Here is a 24,241-nt window from a genome sequence, read left to right on the forward strand (position 1 = left end):
CTAACTACAATACAGTGGGGAAAATGCTCCATTGGAAGTAGGAATCAAGTGATTACAATAATCCTGGTTACAATAACTGATATTATTGAGTGTTTTCTATATGCCAGGCACTATTCTGTGTTTTATGTGGCTAATGATGTAGGTAATAGTGTTACACCTGTTTTGCAGAGGAGGAAACTGATGTAAAAAAACTTAACTAAGGTTACACTGTTAGTAACTGGTCAGCCCAGGATTTGAATGAAGGCAGTTAGGCACCAAAGTCTGCTTCTTATGGGTTATAAAATTTCCTGTTCTAGGACTCAGAGCAAGAAGCAAGTCATTCTATGGAGGCATCAGGGGCAAGGCAGATTTTAGAATATGAAAATGGCTTGTTAGAGTTTATGTCTATTTTCTTTTGTATCTAGACCTTTACTTAGCAAGTCCCTTTTGCTCTCCTTATATTTTTATTTTTTATTTTATTTTTAGAGACAAGATCTCAGCTGGGTGCAGTGGCTCATGCCTGTACTCCCAGCACTTTGGGAGGCTAAGGTGGGAGGATCGCTTGAGTCCAGGAGTTCAAGACCAGCCTGGGCAACAGGATGAGACCCCATCTCTACAAAAAAATTAAAAATAACCCAGATGTGGTAGAGTGCATCTGTAGTTCCAGCTTACTTGGGAGGCTGAGGTGGGAGGATTGCTCAAGCCCAGGAGGTCAAGGCTGCAGTGAGCCATGTCCACACCTTAGCCGCCCAAGTAGCTGAAACTCTGTCCCCCAAACTGGGGGGGACAGAGACCTTGTCTCTAGATAGACAGGTAGATTAGATAGATAGATTGATTGATAGATAGCCTCCCAAGTAGCTGAGTCTACACACCACTACCCCCAGCTAATTTATTTTTATTTTTTAGAGACAGGGTCTTGCCATGTTGCCCAGGCTGGTCTTGAACTCCTAGGCTCAAGTGATCCTCCTGCCTTGGCCTTCCAAAGGCCTGGGATTATAGGTATGAGCCACCTTACCTGGCCCCCTTTTGTTCTCCTTGAATAGTGAATTTTTAGTTGACCTGCTAAGCTGAGGTCCTTTTAGGGGAATTCAGTCTCAGAATTGTAAAAACAAAAGGAAAAGTCCAGCCCTGACACCAGGCTAAGTGGTAATGTCAGGCTAGAAGGGCCATGTCCTGAAGGGGGTGACAAATAATAGGCACATGCAGCTGTCACCTGGTGATGTGGGCTTTGGATGTTCAGGAGCAAACACTGAGTTGCACCTGCCCACATGTGCAGCCCCTTTCTCTGGGGGCCTGAACATGCTGTCCTTGATGGTCTCTCCTTTACTATACTGTGATTAGCTGATTTGTACTGTACTTCAAATAGGAAAGCTTTTCTCTGTTAAAAGCTATTTTTCACAGAAAAAAGAAGTCTAAGACTTCAGATTTAAATCCTGGATACTTCAGTAGTATTTTGGAAAAGGAATAAAAAATGTTCTACTCATTTGTAATTTTGAATTAAATATTTACCATTATTTTCGCAGAGGAAACAGACTTTCTTTTCTTACAGGTGAGCAGTACCATAGCTTTTAATAGTTAAGGAGTGTGTTAGTTCCCTACGACTGTCATAACAAATTACCACAAATTGGCTTCAAACAACAGAATTCATTCTCTCACAGGTATCACAGGACCATGTTCCCTCTACAAACTTTAAGGAAGAATCCTTCCCTAACCTCTGCTACTTTCTGGCAGTCATTGGCAATCCTTGGTTTTCCTTGGCTTGTAGATGCCTTACTGCAGTCTCTGTCTCCATGGTTACATGGTCTTCTTCCCTATGTCTCTGTGTCCAAATTTCCTTTTGTATAAGGATACTGATCATTAGATGAGGGCCCACCCTAATCCAGTATGACTTCATTTTATCTTGGTTACATCTTCAAAGACTCTGTTTCTTTGAGTTAAGACATCAGTAAATCTTTTTGGGGGGACACACTCAACCCACAACAGGGGTCCTCTTTCAAATAGAGACACATCCATCCTAGAGTGGCTAGACCCTGTTGAAGGATTTCTCCCATAAAGAGGAGAGTTGTCCTTTTTTTTAGATTGGAAAAGCTTTTATGTAGGGAGTTACAGTTTCAAAAAGATGGTAGAACAACATAACCTTAGAACCCTCCTACTGAAAACACCCAGAAATGAGGGTAAATACATGTCAACAATTACTTTAAATATGTAGTTAATCTTGAAAGAAAGAAATCCTAAGATGCTAGAAATGAAAGGGGGGCAAAATATTAAGGTAGTAAGTGTGTGAGCAGACACTGAGGCTCCTGGCATTCAGTCACCGTAAAATTGGGGCTTGGTTTGGGCTTACATAGGATGGAGTGTCAGAACAAGACCCTTGTGGCTGGGTGCCATGGCTCACACCTGTAATCCCAGCACTTTGGGAGGTTGAGGCAGGGAGATTGCTTGAGCCCAGTGGTTCGAGACCAGCCAGGGAAACATGGAGAGACCCCATCTCTACAAAAACACAAAAAATTAGCCAAGTGTGATGGCATACAACTGTAGTCCCAGCTACTTGGGAGGCTGAGGCGGGAGGATGGCTTAAGCCTGGGAGGTTGAGGCTGCAGTGAGCTGAGATTGTGCCATTGCACTCTAGCATGGATGACAGAGTGAGACCCTGTGTCAAAAAAACAAAACAAAAACTCTTGCATAAAGGAAAGTTCTTGTCAGGCCACAACCTAATGAAATGGTGATAGGTGAGGGAAATAGTTTTCCCATTGATACAGGGTAACTCACCTCTACTTGGCTTTGTATGGGAAGGAAAAATAAATTTCACCTAAGAAATTGAAATGTTATTCTTGTGCCTTGTAAAAGATTGAAGTTGGAGTGTACACTCCTCAAAGTCTGGGGAACTCCTAAGCCAAGGTTGAAACATTGGTATTGGTCCCAGAGTGATGACATTGCTGTGGTAGGCAGCCAGAGCAAATGCAGAACCACACTGGAAGAAGTGTGTCACAACTCGGGCCTCAGGGGATTCTTACAAAAAATGTCCCATAGGGATGAGCTCTCAGCACAAAATGACAAAACACAAGAGGAGACATTCCACAGTGAGTGGGAGTCAGTAGACACACAGATAGGTGATCTAGAGCCCCCGTACCCTGAACTTGAAATGATAGCCTGACAGCCCAAAAGGGAGTAGAAAAAGAAAAACTCTGTATTTATTTTATGAGACCAGAATAACCTAAATACCATAATCAGATGAAGACAGTATAAGAAAGGAAAATTATAGGCCAGTCTTATTTACATAGACACAAAAGTCCCAATTAAAATGTTAGCAAACTGAATCCAGCAGTTGATGAATATGTAGGAACTTAGATCCAACAAGGGTTTATTTTAGGATGCCAGGATGATTTAACATTAGGAAATCTGTTGATGCAGATTAAAGAAGAAAAACGTTTTCTCAGTATATGTGGAGAAGTCTGAGGCTTATTCCGCCTAATAGAATATGCATCCCTCATGCATGAATAAATAAGAGTGATCACAGGCTGTCATTGGCTAAGACTGCTACACATTTTAAAGGAAGTAGCAGAAAGACAGTGTCAGGAATAGGTCAAACTGAAGAGACAATATACCTGCAACAAACAGCTACAGGACTGTTTAAAGCCAAGCAAGTGCAGAATTGAGGTAAGGTTGTGTCTGGGTGTGGGATGGGAATACATGGGGCTGTTTCCTGGTAATACACATGTTGCCCTTTTGTTTCAGTTTTTCTTCTTTCGGGGACGTGGCCTGCATGGCTATCTGCTCCTGCCAGTGTCCAGCAACCATGGCCTTCTGCTTCCTGGAGACCCTGTGGTGGGAATTCACGGCTTCCTATGACACCACCTGCATTGGCCTAGCCTCCAGGCCATACGCTTTTCTTGAGTTTGGTTTGTAACCCTGTTTCATATTTATTGTTCTCTTCCATGGTGTTATATGTGTAGAATTTACAGTTTAGGTTTGGCTTTGACCATCAAGGAAAACCACTGGAGATGCAAAAACATGTCACTGAAGAACAGACTTGTACCATGAGATTTCATAGCAATTGAAGTGGCCCGGAAAGTGTCAAGGTTTCATACTCTGGCTTTTCATCTCCACAGAGCCTGGGGGCAGGGTGGAGGAAGGGTGAAACATGTAAGTTGTAACCCACAGCTCTCTGAAGCTGGGGTCAGCAAACAATGGCCCATAGGCCAGCCGCCTGTTTTGTAAATGAAGCAGAACTCGGCCATGCTCATTCTTTTACATGTTGTCTGTGGCTGCTTTTGCCCTACAACAGCGGAGTTGAGTTGTGACAGAGACCATGTAGCCACCATCCTAAAATATTTACTAACTGGCACTGTACGAAACTTTTGTTGACCCCTGCCCCAGAGTATTACTACTGAAAGGGTGTTTATACCATCAGGAGGTACGCACAGAAAGTGAGAACTGGTGTTTAGAAATTCTTATGGTAATTTGACATTCCTGTGATTATTTTTTATTGCTTTTTTTTAAATCAAAATATCAGTCTGTGATGGTTTGGAAGAAAAAAACAGTTCCTTGACCCAAAAGTTTGCTCTGGAAAATGATACTTCTTTTGTAGGCTCTGCCAGAAAGGCCTTGTCGAGGCTTAGAGACTGGAACACAGCGTGATAATCATAGTATGTGCCCTATTTTGGTCAGTTGTGGGTCATTTTGAGCTCTTGGACGAAGAGGAATGGAGGTGGGAATTGGGGGACATTCTGTGCTCTCCGTGTAAACAGCTGCTGACTCTGTGATGTTCTTAAACAAAGGTGTGGCAACATTTGTTATAAATGGTCAGGGACAGACCAGCACCTGGAAGTGTTGCCACTTAGGCTTTCTGGCTAATCCTGCCATAGCCCTCACATTCCTTCATGTGTTCACTGGCTAGCCCATCAGGAATGGGGCTAGCACCCTCTTTTGGTGTCACCCTGCTAGGCAGGCTCCAGCCTGGTAGACCAGTGATAGACTGAGGGTTCTGCCCTTGAGTCTCCCTGTGAGGTCTTAGTCAAGCTTGTGCTCTGAGCCGCACTTCTTTCTCTGAAGAGGGCTGCTAGTTCAAAACAGACCATAGCTGCGGCATCCCTGGGCTGTGAGTTGATTTGGAGCTGGGTAGACCTGTGTTCTTCTCTCCCCTCATCTCTGGATGTGCCTTCCTTCTAAAGCCATTTGCTTGATCTGATGGGAGCCCCTTCCCCAGCATCATGTTTGCTCATTGTTGAGTGGGAGTAGAATGAGTCAAAGTACACTGAGAGTAGAATTATACATGATTTTGCTTTGCCAGTATGTATAAAACTTCATTTCAAGAACTGTTCAGATTCGATAATGGATTAATCCTAACATAAGTTTAAGAATTAAAATGAATACTTTTCAAATATATAATCCTAGTTTGCACAACATATTCATTTGTAATTTTTTTCAAACAAGCCTTTTTTTGAGTTAATCAGATCAGGAGTAACTGTCTCCATTTTTCAAGCTTAGAAATATTCTGTAAATTGCCTAGGGTTGTACTGTACTATGAGAAGTGGTAAGGGGCTAAGACGCATGCCCCTTTCCCCTGACTCATTGCTGAGGTTCTGTGATGCATTATTGCCTTTTTAGTCAATCACATTTTAACTATCCTGCTTTGAAGAGATTGATCAGACAGTGTTCATATTAGCAATCATTTGACCTTTATGTTTAACTTGACACTTTTCAGAATCTGGCTGATTTATTAGCTCTTAGAAATGTGAACTTCAGCTGGGTGCAATGGTTCACGCCTATTATCCCAGCAGTTTGGGAGGCTGAGGCAGGAGAATCTCTTGAGCTCAGGAGTTTGAGACCAACCTGGGCAATACAGTGAGACCTTGTCTTTACAGAAAAACAATTTAAAAATGAAAAAAATTAGCCAGGTGTGGTGGCACACATCTGTGGTCTCAGCTACTTGGGAGGCTTAGGTGGGAGAATCACTTGAGCTCGGGAGGTCAAGGCTGCTGTAAGTTGTGATGGCACCACTGCACTGCATTCCAGAGTGGGTGACAGTGAGACCCTATCTTCAAAAAAAGAAATGTGAACTTCATTTTGTACATATTATCTTATAATATCTATTCTGATGAAAATGTTTAACTTGTGTTGCTCTCTTTTTGCAGACAACATCATTCAGAAAGTGAAGTGGCATTTTAACTATGTAAGTTCCTCTCAGATGGAGAGCAGCTTGGAAAAAATTCAGGAGGAGCTCAAGTTGCAGCCTCCAGTGGTTCTCACTCTGGAGGACACAGATGTGGCAAATGGGGTGATGAATGGTCACACACCGATGCACTTGGAGCCTGGTAAGTGGCTAGTAGTTCCCTCATGTTGATGAAGTGATACTGTGTATTTCAAATGGACATTGATTTTTTTTCTCACTAGAAAGCTATTTTTTGGGGAGAAGGAGTGGTATAAAATACGCTGAGAAAAATATGGACCAATCCTGTTTCTTGGTGGCTGTTACAAAACTTTGACTACAGGCAGGCGTGGAGGCTCATGTCCGTAATCTCAACACTTTGGGAGGCCAAGTCAGGTGGATCACCTGAGTCCAGGAGTTTGAGACCAGCCTGGGCAACATGGCAAAACCCCATCTCTATCAAAAATACAAAAAATTAGCCAGAGGTGGTGGCTCGTGCCTATAGTCCCAGCTGCTACAGAGACTAAGGTAGGAGAATCACCTGAGCCCGGGAGGTCGAGGCTGCAGTGAGCCGTGATTGTGAGCCACTGTACTCTAACCTGGGTGACAGAATGAGACCCTGTCTTAAAAAAGAAAAAAATTGACTATTATGACAGTGGATTGGTTTGAGGGGAGGCTATTGTGATGCAATTCAGGAGTTGAAGAATGACTTGGCAGGTTATTTTCTTTTTTCTTTTCCTTCTTCTTCTTCTTCTTTTTTTTTTTAATAGAGACAAGTTTTCTCCATGTTACAGCCCAGGCTGGTCTTGAACTCCTGGGCTTAAGCCATCATCCTCCTGCTTCGGCCTTTCAGAGTGCTGAGATTACAGGTGTGAGCTACCATGCTCAGCTGGCAGGTTATTTTCTTAATTAGGGTGAAGTCTACAAGTTTATTATTTTTAAATTTTATGTATTCATTTATTTAAGTTCAAGTTGTTCTGACAGAACTACAAGTTTAAATGTTGTTATAAAGAAGATTCATTCTCTTTTTCTGTAAGCTACTTATGGAACTGTATAGGATTTTACCATGAATATATTATTAATATATATAATGATATTATATATAATATATACTATATATATAATGATATTATATATATATATAGAGAGAGAATCCTTATCATATTATTTACTGAAATGTTGTAAAACTGAAACCCCCACTCTTCTTGTTGGAGGGAGGATAATGGGGATGAGAGCGTTGGGCAGTGGATTGGAGCCAGGGCTTCTAATGTTCTCACTGTCTGGCTCTCTCTGAGACCTGGGATCTCCCTCTATCCCTGTGGATTTCAGGGACCTCATCTGAAGAAAGAGGTCTTAATGAACGTGATTACAGTGCCCTGACATTCCATGACTTTGTCATTAACGTCATTAGCCACTCAATGCTTAGCACATAACAAAGCATGATTTTTTGCATTCTTGTTTATATTACATACAATTAAACTAATATTTAATTAAATTGGATATTTACATTCTAAGAATTCTATAATGGCATAAGAGCTGAATCCTTTGCTAAAAGAACTGTCTACACTATAATAGTCTTAATTATTTTGTTTAACTGTTTTATGCTAAACTCATTTCTTGAATTTTAAAAGTGATGTATTATGTTCATGGTTTTGACTTAACTTTGTGTTTTAGTTTAATGTGTTTCAACCAATACTTGAATTAGCTCTCATTCTGGTCAGTAAGTGGTTCTAGTTTATATTGAGAATAAACTTAATTTTTGTAAAAGGAAGACTGGGTAATTGAGCTCCAAGCTTCTCACTTAGTGTATATGAATGCAGGCATATCTTTGTAATGTATGTTTTGTTTTTTAAACACTTAGACAAGAGGAGCAAATCCAGAAAGTGTCACCTTGCCCGTCTTTCTAGAACATTTTACTGTGATTTGATTTACCCTATTGTCCTGAGGCTAGAATCTTTACAGGTAGCATATTCTGTTCTAACAGTAACTTTTAATTGCTCAGTGGAAACTCTAACACACTAACAATAGGCATAAATTGGATTGTGGCTAGGTATTTGTGTGTGTGTGAAATATAAGGGTAAGAAAGGAGTATAGCGAGAGAATGGGAGGGACACCATTTAATTGTGTGAACCAAAATCAATTTCAGTGGTTATCTTTACAGAGAAAATGAGCATTTGTTCTCATTATAGTTCTAGAAACAGCTTGTAACCTGAATAATCAATGTTTCCCTCTTTCCAGTTATTTTAGGATTTTAAAAATTGCATTTGCTGTGAATTGCTCTAGAAACGCACATGACATCACATATTATTATTGTCAGAGAAAGAGGACAAGTTGAATGTTGAGGCATATGATAGAAATGCTTTAAACATTTGACAACCAATTACAAATAAAGCCTTGGTTCTCTTTGGTAGTATAAGAAACTGTTTTATTTACTTATTTATTTAATTGTTTTTTGAGACAGGGTCTTACTCTGTCGTCCAGGCTAAAGTACCGTGGTGGGATCTTGGTTTACTGCAACCTCCACCTCCAGGGCTCAAGCTATCCTCCCACCTTAGCTTCCTGAGTACCTGGGACTACAGACACACACCACCACACCTAGCTAATTTTTGTATTTTTTTTTTTTTTTTTTTATAGAGATGGGGTTTTCACCATGTTGCCCAGGCTGGTCTTGAACTCCTGAGTTCAAGTGATCCTCTCACCTTAGCCTCACAAAGTGCTGGGATTACAGGCATGAGCCACCATGCCTGAACTCTTTTTTTTTTTTGAGACAAGGTCGCTCTGTTGCCTAGGCTTGTGTGCAGGGGTGCAATCATGGCTTACTGCAACCTCAGCCTCCCAGGCTCAGCCTCCTCCCACCTCAGCCTCCCTGGATGACAGAGTAAGATAAGACCCTGTCTCAAAAAACAATTAAATAAATAAGTAAATAAAACAGTTTCTTATACTACCAAAGAGAACCAAGGCTTTATTTGTAATTGGTTGTCAAATGTTTAAAGCATTTCTATCATATGCCTCAACATTCAACTTGTCCTCTTTCTCTGACAATAATAATATGCGATGTCATGTGCGTTTCTAGAGCAATTCACAGCAAATGCAATTTTTAAAATCCTAAAATAACTGGAAAGAGGGAAACATTGATTATTCAGGTTACCAGGCTCCCAGGTAGCTGAGACTACAGGTATGTGTCACCATGCCTGGATAATTTTTTGTATTTTTTTTTTGTAGAGACAGAGTCTCACTATGTTGCCCAGGCTGGTTTTGAACTACTGGGCTCAAGTGATCTGCCGCCTGCCTCAGCCTCCCAGAGTGCTGGCATTACAGGTGTGTGCCACCGTGCCTGGCCCAGAAATTGTTTTAGGATTTTTCAACCTAATCCCTATTGACATTTTTGCATCAGATAATTCTTTATTGTGGAGGCTGTCCTGTGCATTCATTGTAGGATGTTTAGAAGCATTCCTGGCCTGTATCCACTAGATGCCAGTAGCAGCCTGTCTCTAGTTGTGACAACCAGAAATGATTCCAGACATTGCCAGATATCCACCGGGGGGCAGATTGGCCCTGGTTGAGAAACACTGCTTTAGATAGAAAGGAAATTAAGCACTTGAAAAACCTGTACTTGCCTGGAAAAGAGCCTTTTTCTGGAAGAAACTTTACTCAAATACCCACATCCATTCTGTCCATCGTTTCTTGCCTTTTTTCCCTCTAACTTCTGCTGCTTTTACAATTAATATGTTTGTAATTCTGTGTTTAACATAGTGAACCTATCATTAGTGTAGGTCTAGTTAATGTCTTTGTTTATTTTTCTTTCATATAGAAATTACTTTCACTAAACACTTGTTGTTTTTCATTGTGAAGCTCCTAATTTCCGAATGGAACCAGTGACAGCCCTGGGTATCCTCTCCCTCATTCTCAACATCATGTGTGCTGCCCTGAATCTCATTCGTGGAGTTCACCTTGCAGAACATTCTTTACAGGTAACTTTCTTTTTTTAACAGTTTAAATTGAAGGACATATGATAGAAGAAAGTGATAGGTATACATTTTATCTATAAAATTGAGGTTTTATAATTTTTCAAAACTAATACGAATTTTATTCTAAATTTTATTCTTTGTAGTAAGTTGAATGAATATGAAAGTTGCTCTTTTATGTCGATTGTCCTAAGAGGCCAGAGGGGCCTGCCAAGATATTGGTAAGAAATGGAGAATTTGCTACAAGGACATTAGACCACCCTGTGGCTCAGGAGTCACTCCAGGGACTGGATTATTTACCCAGGACAAAAGTTTCATTCTCTGATTTTAAGGTTCAGGCTCTTTTCCCCTGAGAAAAGTTGTCCTGTAATCTGATTTATATAATGCAGATGCCACCTTCCTTGTGTCTTTGTCGAATAATTATATATCACTAGGAAGTTCCTACACTGGTCTGCTCATTTCAAAGGAACTTACTATTTCAGTGCTTTTTAAAAATAGTTTTAAAATTTTGAAGTATTTTAAGAAGTATTTTAAGCAGGTATAGTCTGGGTGTGGTGGCTCACACCCGTAATCCCAACACTTCTGGGAGGTTGAGGTGGGTGGATCACTTGAGGTCAGGAGTTTGAGACCAGCCTGGTCAATATGGTGAAACCCTATCTCTACTGAAAATACAAAATTACCTGGGCGTGTTGGTGCATGCCTGTAATCCCAGCTACTCAGGTGGCTGAGGTGGGAGAGTCGCTTGAAACCAGGAGGCAGAGGTTGCAGTGAGCCAAAATTGCGCCACTGCACTCTAGCCTGGGTGACAAAAGTGAAACTCCGTCTCAAAAAAAAAGAGAAGGTATAGAACCATTATTAGCATCAACAAATAGATATTACTTTTAAAGATAGAGCCACCATACTCACACCCATGAATTTAGTGTGTAAAGTCTGACACATGACTGATGTTGAACCTCAGGAGACTGATGTAGACTGACCTCTTTGGCGAATAGCAGCAGGCCTGTGTTATGAGTGGTAACTGGCTGTTACCACATCCTGTCTTTGATCAATGTGTGTTATGGTTTCTACTCTTATTGTTTATGATTGCTCTTAGCCAGATACTTACCAACTGTCTGCTTGTTTGTATACATTAGAATAAGTACCTGGCGAGCAAGATGGTTAAGACATAGTCCCTGCCTTGGGGGCTGTCATGGCCCAAAACCGTGTGTGATGGCAACCCTAAGGAGGCGGCAGTGCCTGGAGATGGGAGGAATTAGAGAAAGCTAGGGCTTAACAGATGCTTAGGTTTCTGAGAGGTGGAGGGATTGGCGGCTCATTCCAGGTTGAAGACTTAGCACAATCACATGGGGACAGGAGGCACATGCTGTGACCAGGCTGTTGAAAACAGTTGTACGCTAACCCTGATCTGGTGCATAAACTGGAACTTGTGTCTCACCCAGCCAGGGATTTTGTACTGTCAACCATACCAGACTGAAGGCAGAGTAAAGTGCTTTATGGTGCTGTGTTTCCTTTCATCTAAATATCCCTTTCCTTGTGTTCCTTGTATTTGTTTTAGGTTGCCCATGAGGAAATTGGAAACGTTCTGGCTTTTCTTGTTCCTTTTGTAGCCTGCATTTTCCAGGTGGGTGAAATGATATTTTGGTGAGTGGATTAAATCCATGACCTTATTTTGTTCTTCTGTTCATCTATCAGCAAGTTTCTAGATGTGATTTTTGTTCCACCAAGGTCATGGTTCAAATCATGGACAATACCAAGCCCTTAGTGGAGGACCTTAGGCCCATTCTGCACAGTCCTCTCATTTTACAGAGGAAGACCTTTGTGCTCAGAAAGGGAAAGCCCCTTGTTCAAGGCCAAGGGGCTACTGACAGCAACAGAACAGAAACCAGCAGTTTGGATTTGACTTCCCAGAAGGGAGGGATGAAATTACATGGGGATTGGATTAGGCCTGACTAGTGGGTGGCAAGATACTGCCTTATTGCCTTGTGCTTATTATTAGGACAGTCCAAGCACAGGAATGTCCTTCTATAAAACTAGCATCTGTGTACATGTAGTTTTTAATATATAGGACTAGGCCAGGCATGGTAGCTCACACTTGTAATCCCAGTACTTTTCAAGACCAAGGTGGGAGGATGGCTTTAGGCCTAGAGTTTGAGACCAGCGGTGGCAACACAGCAAGACCCCATCTCTGAACTTTTTTGTTTGTTTGTTTTTGAGACAGAGTCTTGCACTGTCACCCAGGCTGGAGTGCAGTGGCACAATCTTGGCTCACTGCAAGCTCTGCCTCCCGGGTTCACACCATTCTCCTGCGTCAGCCTCCTGAGTAGCTGGGACTATAGGTGCCCACCACCACACCTGGCTAATTTTTTTTGTACTTTTAGTAGAGACAGGGTTTCACTGTGTTAGCCAGGATGGTCTTGATCTCCTGACCATGTGATCTGCCTGCCTCAGCCTCCCAAAGTGCTGGGGTTACAGGCGTGAGCCACCGCGCCTGGCCTCCGCAAAAAATTTTTAAAATATATATGTACATATATAGGACTAGGTCAAAGAACTGCTGTTTTTTGTTGTTGTTATTGTTTTAATAGTAATACTTTCTGGCTCAAACCTATTCTTTAGCAACTGAAGCAAACATTAGAAAATTAACTAGAGGGTTTTGATTAGTTATTTTCAAATAAGCTGTGTACTAAGGGGTGGCATAAAGAGGCACTTTTGAGTCCCTCATAGGCAGAGTTAATTCCAGTGAAAACCTGGCTCTAATTCTCCTTCCTTGTCCTCCATATGGACTAGGATTTTAGCACTCTCTCTGAATACATATTTTTTTCTCCCTTTTTTTTTAAATTAAAATTTCTGTTCTTAGGACACTTTCCTTCTCTTCCACATGCATTCTAGAATGTTTTATTCTTAAGAATTACCCAGGCCAGGTGCGATGACTCATGCCTGTAATCCTAGCACTTTGGGAGGCCAAGATATGTGGATCACTTGAGGCCAGGAGTTTAAGACCAGCCTGGGGAACATGGTGAAACCCTGTCTCTATTATAATAAAAATACAAAAATCAGCCAAGTGTGGTGGTGCATACCTGTAGTCCCAGCTACTTGGGAGGCTGAGGCATGAGAATTGCTTGAACCCTGGAGGTGGAGGTTGCAGTGACAGATCATGCGACTACATTCCAGCCTGGGCAACAGAGAAAAACATTGCCCAGAAATGCAAAAAAGACAAAGCATTACCTGATGGTGCAAAAAGAAATTTTCAACCCATGAAAATACACTAACTTTTTAGAAAACAAGTCTCCAAGACCTTGGACATAGCCAGTGGCAGTTTCCTAGAGCTATGTTTTAGGACTGCAGGGATTGTACAGTTCCACCACATTCCTTCAACTGTGTTCCTAGTTGGATAGCTCACTCCCTCCCTCTGTAGGTTGAACCTTTGTTATATTGATCCATGTTCAGTGATGTCCTTTTTTAAAAACAAAACAAAACAAAACAAAAAACAAGAAAGCATTGAACCAAAATGCTGTTTCTACCTTTTGCAGAACAAGAATGGCCCCTTTTATGTGTGATAATCATACACAAAATACCAGTCACTCTCCCTGCTGTGAGACCTTTGCCAGACTCAGAGATGCTTTGGAAGACATGATAAGGAGGGTGCCCAAGGGAAGAGTGGTACTCAATGTAGTCATGGCTCAGGAGAAACCAAAATAGTAAAAGCATGGCTTCCTCTCACCAGCTTGCTTGCCTGTCATGGCTCCCTGAAGGAAAACTTCACTGGGGGACCAGTCAGTCACGTTAGGGTCCCCTGGTCTGGCTGTCTGCAGCTTACCTGCAGCTCTTCTTTCTCTACTGCCAACAGTCTGGGCATTTCTGTCTATTTCTTGAACTTCTCTCAGATGTGCCATGCACTAATTCTTCCTGTGACATCTATTTCACTTTCCTTTAATCTTCCAAATCCTCACTTTTATCCAATAATTAACAGCAGCCTAACCATTGGTTCCCACTTTACTGTAATGAATTCAGTTTAATCAGCTAATGTGAGGGAAATGACACTCTTCATAGAAGCTGTGGGAGGTGAATTCTGGATATGATCTAGTAGCCATTTTATCTCTGATTGAAATTCCTCTTCTGGTCTCATTTCAGTGTTATTTGTACCTGTTCTACAGTCCAGCCAGGACTATGAAGGTGGTGCTGATGCTGCTCTTTATTTGCCTGGGCAACATGTACCTGCACGGGCTGAGGAACCTCTGGCAAATCCTTTTCCACATAGGAGTGGCTTTTCTGTCTTCATATCAGATACTAACAAGGCAGCTTCAGGAGAAGCAGTCTGACTATGGAGTATGAGGATGACACTGTGATGAATGGATTCTTTGATTTTCTTTTGAGGATCAGTCTATGTTTCTCTTTCTGCTTCTCTACTTTACACTCCAGTTTCCATCCTTTTCAGCCAACTGGCCTGAAAAACCAGGAATTGGGGATGTTAAACAGTTGCAGTGGAAGTCATGAAGTTGCTTGATACCCAGCCTTGGTTCTGTGCCGAGCATTATTGCAGGATCTCCAGTTCAGCACGTTTACTTAGGACAGCTGGATTTGGGGGCTTATCCAGAAAGAGCTTTATTGGGAGAGAGAAAGGAAATATTTTGGTCTTTTAAGTTCAATGATACAGTAAACCACTTGATTCAGTAACACTGGTTTTAGTAATTGGCAGTTGTCTCCAAGGAACCACTTTAAAATCCAAATCAGCTTTCAGTCTAAATATAACTTGGTTGGTTTTTTTTTTTTTTTTTCTAGTGGGTCAGTACAGGATGAATTAAAAACCTAAAAATATGGTTCTTAAATATAAGCTAGATAAATTTTGTTTACATTTTTTCAGTATCTTAGGTTCGATATACCTTTGGAATATTTAAATATATTTTGGATATAAATTGGACTTCATTTAGGGTGAGGGCAAACTTAAGCTGAGAAAATGGTTAAGAAATCTGAGTTAATTTATATGTAACCTTTTATGGTGGTGGCACTGTGTGGGTACAGAAATGTTTTATTTATTTGCGGGGTATATCCGAATATTTTAAAAATTAATTGAATAACCGGTACTACTAGATGATAAGTTTATCAGCATGAGCAGAAATGAGAATTTCAGGATTACTTACAATTGACCACAACCTGGAGTAGGTAAATGAACATGGATTCAATGGCACCTTACAGATCCACTTGGGAGAGGCTGCTGTCATCAGCCTTTTCAGTAGAGCTGAGTGCCTGTTATTTTAATGATGATGACTACTGTACCCTGTGTACCTGTTTGCAGAGCACCTCCAAAATTAATTCCTCCTCTGTACCTTTCCCAGTCATCTTAATTTGCTTGAGGGCCTAATTTTTTATGAACAAGAGTTAAGTAGCTGTTAACTTTTTAAAGCTTGATAGAGATATAATTAACACATACTCTGGAAAGTTACTGTCTTTCATTGTCAAAAAATTGCTTGATCACAGTTTTCCAGAATATGGTTCTGGACAAGATCCCTTAGGTCTTCCAAAATTTCAGCCTGGCTTGTTTAGTACCACTCAGGAGGCCATTTTGGGAGTTTGTTTTTTGGATTGTTCTTGGTAGAAGTCTGCAATCTGAATAGTTCAACCACAGTGGCACGGAACGCTTTGAGTGTTCAACTGCATTATGTGGTCTTGATAAATTTTTTAAAATCCTATTTTGATAGTTTTTAAAAGTGGAAAACCATTACAAGAGTTGAGTAGATAGGGAATGTAAGAATGTAGTTTTAGAAAATTCAATTATATTTGGTTATCATTGGTATTATATTGTTACTGAGCTACCTTGTTATCATTTTAAGAAAGATAAGTTTATATACTGGGAACTATGTTGGGAAAATGTTGCCATAGTAACTTTATTTTTTATAATAGAATTTTCTATTTTTGACCAAACATAAAATATCTGGATATGGGCCAGGCATGATGGCTCACACCTGTATTCCCAGCACTTTGGAAAGCCAAAACAGGAGAATCGGTTGAGGCCAGTAGTTTGAGACCAGCCTGGACAACATAGTAAGATTCGTCTCTACAAAAAAAGGACAAAAAAAACTTGCCAGATGTGATGGCACATGCCTGTAATCCCAGCACTTTGGGAGGCTGAGGCAGGAGGATCCCTTGAGTCCAGGAGTTTGAGGCTTCAATGAGCTATAATCATACCACTGCACCCCAGCCTGCATGACAGAGTGAAACCCTGTCTCTAAAAAATCTGAATATGAAAATTATATTGGCAACATACTCAGACATAAACTCCAAAGTTGTCTCTCCGCTGATTTCACATCTGCATAATTTTCTGCTTACCCAGCAGGTGAATTTTCAGTTTTTCTGGGAGACAATTTTGAAGAGATGGTGAAATAGAATGGGAATTTAAGGAGGGGAGGTAAATTGTTTTAAATGAGAAGAACAAAAACATTTTAAAAGTCAATAAGAACACTTTGGGAGGCCGAGGTGGGCGGATCACAAGGTCAAGAGATCGAGACCATCCTGGCCAACATGGTGAAACCCCAGTCTCTACTAAAAATACAAAAATTAGCTAGGCACGGTGACGTGCGCCTGTAGCCCCAGCTACTCAGGAGGCTGAGGCAGGAGAATCTCTTGAACCCAGGAGGTGGAGGTTGCAGTGAGCCAAGATCGAGCCACTGCACTCCAGCCTGGCGACAAAGCAAGACTCCGTCTCAAAAAAAAAAAAGTCGGTGAGAACAGCTTGAAAATGGACTGTTTTCTTTTTAAGCCTGTGTGGCATTGGGTTGCCGTGTAGACCTGTACCCCGGGTGCTTTGGGCATCTGAGCCTATGATCCATATTCAGTAGGCAGTAAAGAAACGGTCCTTGAAGATGAGTCCTTCCTGGTAATGCTTCCTGACCACCAAAGCACTACCAAAGATGTTACCCACACCAGGTTGAATGTGTGGATATCAGTTAACATCCACATGGAGTGAGATTGACTTTTGCAAACAAAAGGGAAAAGATGCAGTAGAAAAACAGTACAAGTAATGACCACAAAAACATTGACTGAAATCCAGCTAGCTAAAAGAATCCTCAGCTCACTGAAGGAAGAGACTGATAATAGGAAAGAAGTTCTGGTGATTTCATCCAAGGGAAATCCCCAGGCTTAGGTTTGACTTGGTTCAGGGTTGGAGGTTTATATAGCCTCTTGTGTGATCCTTGATACCAGCAAACTGGTTCCAAATCCCAGGAATTATCCTCACTCCACCATGGACTCACTGTTGTTGTAGCACTTTTGTTTTCCCAGTAGTTAAATGCTACCTGTGCAGCTGATCTTACTGGGCTAGATCTGGGAATAGATGAAATAATGTTGAAAACAAAACTTTAGAGGTGCCTTCTGGTATCAGATGCTGCAAGGCCTTGAGCATCAAAGTGTGTTAAGTCCCATCTACTGTATCAGGGCCAGAGTGTGGCTCAGTGCTCTTAGGAAGGGTTTCTCAACCAAGGGGCCAGAGCCCAAAAGGTTTCCCCTTCCCTAATATCCTAATGAAGGAAACATGTAAATCTGTTTTCCCATGTTAGGCTAGCCTTATTGTGATGAGGACTGTACCTGGCTTTCCTTTTCCTGGGTGGAGACAGCTGGGGCATATTCAGGTGGCATTCCCTCTCAGTACCAGAGGTCCCACTGCCTGCAGCTGGAGGCATGTGACCATAAGCTCCTGGTTTTGCTTTTTGGGCTTGCATCCCTCTTTTCTGTGAACTCGAGAATGCTGGAATTAAAACATGTAAGCATTTTGATTAAATGAGCTTGAGCTCCTCTGTTCTTTTCTGGGTGCTCTTGTTCTTCAACTCTCCTGCCTCTTTCTACCTCTGCCCTATACACTCCAGCTCTGGAGACAGAGGCTGAAACGAGTCTCTGGAGGGATGAGAAAACCACCTTTAATTGTAACGAATGGGGTGGGTAGACGAGCTTCAGAGTGGGAGCAGATTGCACTGAGGTTCAACTCTCCCACCCATGCCTGGGAGTCAAGTCTTGGAGAGGAGTAACACTCTTGGTGGTCAGCACAGCTCAGAGTCAAAGACAACAGCCAGCAGGCCAGCAGCAAGGCTGGCTGTGTGAGGCACAGGAAGCAGGGCATAGATAGGGAGCAGAGCTAGGGGTTCTCTCTTTGCTGGAAGATAGCAGCTGCCCCTTGGCATATGGGGGTTGCACACTGCACCTTGCAGCCAGGGCTGCCATTTGCTGTTCTGTGAAGGAGTTGGCCACTCATTGTAACATGCAGGACAATGGCCTTCTGAGAACCTACTGCTTGCTTGCACAGTGCAGCACAAGTGAGGACAGGCACGGGTGGGAGCATTTGTGGTAATCAGATGTGCCTGGCAAGCCCCTGTTCAAACATTGCTCACATTCCAAATGGTTTTGTGTAGAATGTTGCACAAGTCTGGGGACGCTCTACCTGTGTACTGTGAGTGTTAATGATGGTGGAGAAAGTGAGTGTAGCTGTGCCCTTGAGAGATGAGGTGAGGGAAAGAGTGCACCAGTTAGCTAACCATCAGCTTGCTAGGCTCTTCACTGAGTCCTATGTCACAGTGCACAAATCATTGCCCATCAGGCCTCAGTTTCCTCATCTGGTAAATGGTGATAACATCAGTCTGCTCCCCCAGGGTGCTGTTATGAGGGTCAAAAGTGATAGTGGAGGGGAATAGTGGGTGAATCCACCATGTATGGGAGGAGAAAGGCTTTACATTCATCTGGTACATGAAGGTTTTTCTGCTTCAGGCAGCACAGCACAGCCATTTCTTCTGGCCTTTACAAAAAGGCATTTTGTTATACTATAGTGTAAACAACCTCAATTTTTCACTTCAAAAGGTAGCAGCCCCTTTTCTTCCCACCCTGGACCTGCCTTTCACCCCCTGGGCACAGAGCGCATGGTACTATTGGTGTTTGGTTTATTCCAGGATCCAGGGAACTGGTTCTGCTGGTTGGACCAAACCTCATGAGCCAGCCACCCCTGACCCAAATGAGGAGAGCTCTGATTCTCCCATCTGGGAGCAGTGATGTCAAACTTCTGTTGCTGGGGAAATCTCATCAGCAGGGAACCTGTGGAAAAGGGCTTGTCAGTAAAATCTGGGAATGGCTGGATATGGAAACATCTGCCCATGTGTGCTGATGGCAGAGCTGTTGCCCACAAGCGCGTTTTGTTTAGGGTAAAATTAACAAGCCCATTCTGTTCCTCCGACCCATGCTTGGTACATATAACCTTCTTTAACCCTTACATTTATATGATTCTGGGGTTGCTTCAGAAGTATTATTTCATGAATCATTCATATGATTTGATCCCCCAGGATTCTATTTTGTTTAATGGGCTTTTCTATTAAGAGCATAAAATACTGAGGCTGATTTAGTCAGGGCAAAACCATTTACATACTCATTTTAAATACTTGCTGTTCATGTTACACAAGCTTCTTACGGTTTTCTTGTAACAATAAATATTTTGAGTAAATGGTACATTTTAACAAACTCATAGTAGTACAACCTAAACTTGTATGAAAGTATGTAAAAATGTTGTATAGCCATTTATATCCTATGTGTACATAAATGAGGTGGCTTCAGAAATGGCAGAATAAATCTAAAGTGTTTATTAACATGTGTCTTTGCACTTGTGTGAAAAATTCTGAGTTATGGATCCTTTCCTAGACAGTGTGATGCGGGCGTGACGTAATGGGAGGGGGTTGTTGAGAGAAGTGAAAGGTCATGTCCAGTGAGGTCTAGACAGGTGCAAGGGCTCAAATAGTCTTTAGCACTAATTCCCAACCAAAATAGCAGTCACAACAATGCCCTGGGGGCTGGGAGGCCTCCCCACTTCGCAGGCTCTGCCCCTGTCCTGCTGTGTGCAGCAGGCACTTTCCCTGCTCTGTGTTTTGGGCTCTTGTCTACTGGGAAGGTGAAGTTTCATCTCCCAGGACCAGCCTGACCACAGAATGGCCACCAGGGGGCACAGCTGCTGGCCACCTCCTCAGGTTTCCAGACAAGGGAAGGTGGCCTTTTGCAAAGGCTGTTCCTATAGCAGCTAATAAAATTCCCAGAAAGGAAGCAAATGCACTATCCTCTCCTGACCATCCTCTAAACACATTGGGGAATTCACTCTCCAAGAGTCTCTGCACCATCTGTCCTGAGTCAGAATCTTTTGGAGGAAGGCAGTGACTGCCAAAATAAACATCTGAGTTATTGGGTGCTGGGATTTGGAAGTTGGTAGTTTTCAGACACCATCTGCTTCAACCACGTTTTTGCTCAGGTTGGGAAGCTGAGGCTTGTTCTAGGGAGCCAGTGACAGTAAAGTTCGGAGCTCTGTTTCCACTGAGCAGGAAACAAGTGTCTGTCCCCCACTTGGCAGTACCCACAAAGAATAGAAGGAGATTCTGGCCCATGAAAGTGTTCCTTCTATGCTAGGAGGACTGGATGAGAAGTTCTAGCTGGTGAGTTGCCTTCTTTTTTCTTGGGGCCTACCCCTTGAAGGGTGCCAGGTAGCAGAAGTGCTACCTGACAGCTGCCAAGCATCTTTGGGCAGTGCTAGTAGAGGAGAGGCTCTAAGGAGCCCACTTGGCTCTGCTGAGTCAGCACAAAGATGTTGCTGGGATCAAATGTGGTCAGCAAATTCTGTGGAATACATTGAAGAACTTGAAGATTATCTTTGTGGCTTGTGGCGGAAAAGGACTTCTTAAGTCAAATGTGGACAGCAAAATCTATGGAATACGTTGAAGAACTTGAAGATTATCTTTGTGGCTTGTGGTGGAAAAGGACTGCCTTAAAGCAAAAATGATTGATGAATTTGACTATACACAAATAAGGATTCCATGGGCAAAGTTAAAAGAATGGGAGGAGATATTTATGATGCCAGAAACCACTAAGGGATTAATAACACAGAAGAAATTCCTGTAAATCAGCAAGAAACAGCAATCCCAATAGAAAATGTGCAGACAATTAACAGAAGATAAAACCTAAAGAGCTAATAAGCATATGAAGAGATTTTAAATCATTAATACACATTGAAGCAATAATAAGACATCACCTCACACCTATGAGTTTGGCAAATCTTGCAGAGCTGGATGGCACCAAGTGCAGAAGGGAATATGGAGATACAGGACTTCGTGCGAGGTGGCAGTGAGTAGAGAGGCACAACTGATCTGCAGAGCCATGCCACTGTTAACAGCTGAATTCTGTTTCCCCGAAATTCACATGTTGAAGTCCCAACCCATGAGAAAATAAATGTCTGCTTAAACCACCCAGACTGTGGTACTTTGTTAGGGCCGCCTTAACAAACTAATACAGCCTACTTACCCAAGTTAAGAGTGCACACCTTGTGAAGTGGAAATTTGACTTCTGGTTATTTGTCCCAGGAAAATTCTTATACAGATCCTTAAGGGGACACATTCATTGAAGACTTACTGGTGTTGGTGGAAAGCAATCTATGTATCCATCATGGAAAGAAAGTGTGCAGGCATACCACGGAGCATCACGATGCAGGCAGATGTACCAGATTTAGATGCAACGTCACATGGATGAATCCTGAAAACTTAGAGCTGAGTGAAAAATGACTGTTATATAAGAAATATATGCATACAAGACGATAAAATATTTTGTGAGGATACATGCAAAAAGTTACATGTTAAATACACTTGAATGGCTTCTTAAAAGGGACTAGGAGCTTGGGAGTTAGGTATAGGGATAATAAGGAATTGTTTTAAAAAGAGGGTTGCTTGAGTCAGCAGTCAGTTCTGAGAGCTCTGGGAGAATGGGGTGGGCCTGCATGCCCCCTGGGAGATCTTGTCCTGGCCGTGCCCAGCCCTGCAGTTGACATGACGAGGTTGAGAAGGCTGACCTTTGGGGGCTCTAAAGCCCCATATGCTGCCAGAGTGTTTGAGCCTCCAGGGCTGCAGTGGTGGGAAGTGGGGGCGGGGAAACTGAAGCCTGGGGTTATATTGGTCCGGGAGGGCTCTGGAAGCCATGAGGAGCTTGGAGCAGAGAGGAGAGACTCCAGAGGGGAAAGTGGGCAGGGGGAGCTGGCTCTGACCGCCAAGCCACTAGGGACTCTCCTCCCCATATTTGAGCCGTCTGACCAGCAGTTTCCTGGCCAAGACTTTCCCATATGAGGCACTCAGCTGAAGGGCTCTCATGAGGACAAGGAACACAGCCGCAGGGGGACAGAGGTGCCCTCAAGGCAGTTTCTTCCTCCTACCCCAGAAATAGCCTGTTCTGGCCACAGAGCCCAGAGTGTGGGCCTGGGGAAGTGAAGCCAGAGGCGGGTGGGGGTGGGAGGAATAAAGGTGACCAGGACCACCACTGCCCTGGGGGTTATTCCGGGCGCATTTCCTGAGGCCCCAGGGATCAGAGCAAGGGCCAGGGCCAGGAACACAGGGCCAGCAATGGAATGAACTTTCTCACAGAGCTGTCCAGCAGGGGCTGGAGAGGCAATGAGCTCTCCACTGTGAGGTGTGCAGGCAGAAATGAGATGCGTCTGATGGAACCTTGGAACATGCTGTCCCCATCTCACAGACATCGTCGCATCCAGAATGCTGGCGTCCGAGGGGACATTTGCCTATCTCCCGGAGTGCCTCCTGTTGTGTCCATCCCACAGGGCGAGTCAGACGCCAGTTGCAGGAAACAGCCTGTGCCAGCTCCCGTTTGAAGAGTAAATATTAGTCTTTTCAAGAGCTGCTTGTTCTGTGTCACTTGGCACCGAGGACATTGAACTGGGGGCGGGGTGGGGGGGATCTCCACGTCCAGATGGAGTCTGTGGGCCTGGGTCACTGCTGCAATGAGGGACCTAAGAAACAAGCCTCACCATGTCCAGCCAGGCATCCTCTACTTACTGCTTGGCCAGTCCTTGAGCCCCTGCCTAGGGGAGTTCAGACCCTGCTGAGGCCCCAGGCCGCCTGGCTCTCCTCAGCTACTGTCCAGGCTGCTTCTGCAGAGGCAGGGAACTGGATGTTTCGACCTGGACTGCAAGATCTCCGAGCCCCAGCTCTGATGCATATGGTTTAAATTCCTCTGATCATCAGGGAGGGGAATGGCCTGCTCTTGCCCCACTGTAAGCCTCTCTGGCCACCCCAACTAACAGAGCACCCCCTCACTCTAACCCTCATCCTTCTTTCTCTGTAACTTTTCTCATTTACTGTCTCCACCATTAGAAAGTCAGTTCCATGAGGGCAAGGGCTCTGCCATGTTCACCACTGCGTCCTCGGTGTCTAGAACTGTGCACACAGTAATTATTTGCTGAATGAAAATATGACGGTAATATTTTGAAAACATTAAACAGATACCATTCTCATTACCTGGCCCCTGAGATTATATCCCTCTGAAGCCCTCCACCATTATGACCTGGGGAAAGGTGGATGGAGGGGTATATTATCTCTGCAAGGAGGAAGTGAGGATGGAAGGAAGGGAGGAAAGCCCCCCTGGTCTCATTACCTAGGAAATATTGAGGGGACACATTGTAACCTGAAAACAGAGGGTGTTTGTGTCCCACTCTGTTAGGAAGTCAGTCCTCCAAGCAACCTGTGCCCCTTAAGTGGCCCTCCTAGATAAAATGGTGGAGCTACAGATTTAACGCCAAGTAGATCTGAGTGAACACCACCAAGCTACCCTCAGCTCCCAGAGGCCTGGAAGGGACTCAGAAGTTCCTGCACACTCCCTGGGGCATGAGGAAGCTGGAGGAGTTGGAACTGGTGGGTCTGTCATGGTGCTACCATGGTGAATGGTGAAGTGAGTCTGCCACAGAGGCCATGGAGCGGGGAAGCTCACATCCAAGGCTGGATGATGGCATGGCTGAGCCTGGAGGGGTGTGAGGGGCCAGAGTGAGTCTCAGTGGGGCTAAGTCAGCTGGAGTAGACCCTGGGGCTGCAGCCAAGAGAGCAGCTATGAGTACCCCAGCCAAATACCTTAGCAGCAGGGCCAGTGAGTGTCCATGCAGACCTTAGTGCACAAGGACCTTTGCGTGGGGCTCCTGTTCTCTGCCCCAGGAGGCCACCAGTGTTGGGTCCTCTGCTTCATTCCCTATTGGCCACCTTGGCCAGCTTCCTGGCAGAGGCGGGGGATCTGACAGCTCCTCACCCCATCTCTACCACATAGCTGGCCCTTTCTGCCCTGGATCTTCTCTGATTATGTGATGGAATGCCTGCAGGAA

The 24,241-nt window shown here is 43.4% G+C and overlaps 1 protein-coding gene across 3 annotated transcripts in view; it reads left to right on the forward strand.

The window, feature by feature from the left end:
* Positions 1–19,703, forward strand: part of SEC22C (SEC22 homolog C, vesicle trafficking protein) — a 36,060-nt gene extending 16,357 nt beyond the window's left edge. Inside the window, exons 3-7 of one of the 3 annotated variants that reach the window (XM_017876369.1) lie at positions 3,715–3,878; positions 6,114–6,293; positions 9,980–10,098; positions 11,648–11,713; positions 14,221–14,741. In XM_017876369.1, coding sequence (XP_017731858.1) covers positions 3,715–3,878; positions 6,114–6,293; positions 9,980–10,098; positions 11,648–11,713; positions 14,221–14,421 — 730 coding nt within the window. In that variant the 3' untranslated portion in view covers positions 14,422–14,741. The other 2 variants (XM_017876371.1, XM_017876368.1) reach the window with 2 other exon arrangements.
* Positions 19,704–24,241: the final 4,538 nt, after the last annotated feature.

Source organism: Rhinopithecus bieti, unplaced genomic scaffold, assembly GCF_001698545.2.
Source record: "Rhinopithecus bieti isolate Rb0 unplaced genomic scaffold, ASM169854v2 scaffold_9581, whole genome shotgun sequence".
Classification (NCBI taxonomy): Eukaryota; Metazoa; Chordata; class Mammalia; order Primates; family Cercopithecidae; genus Rhinopithecus; species Rhinopithecus bieti.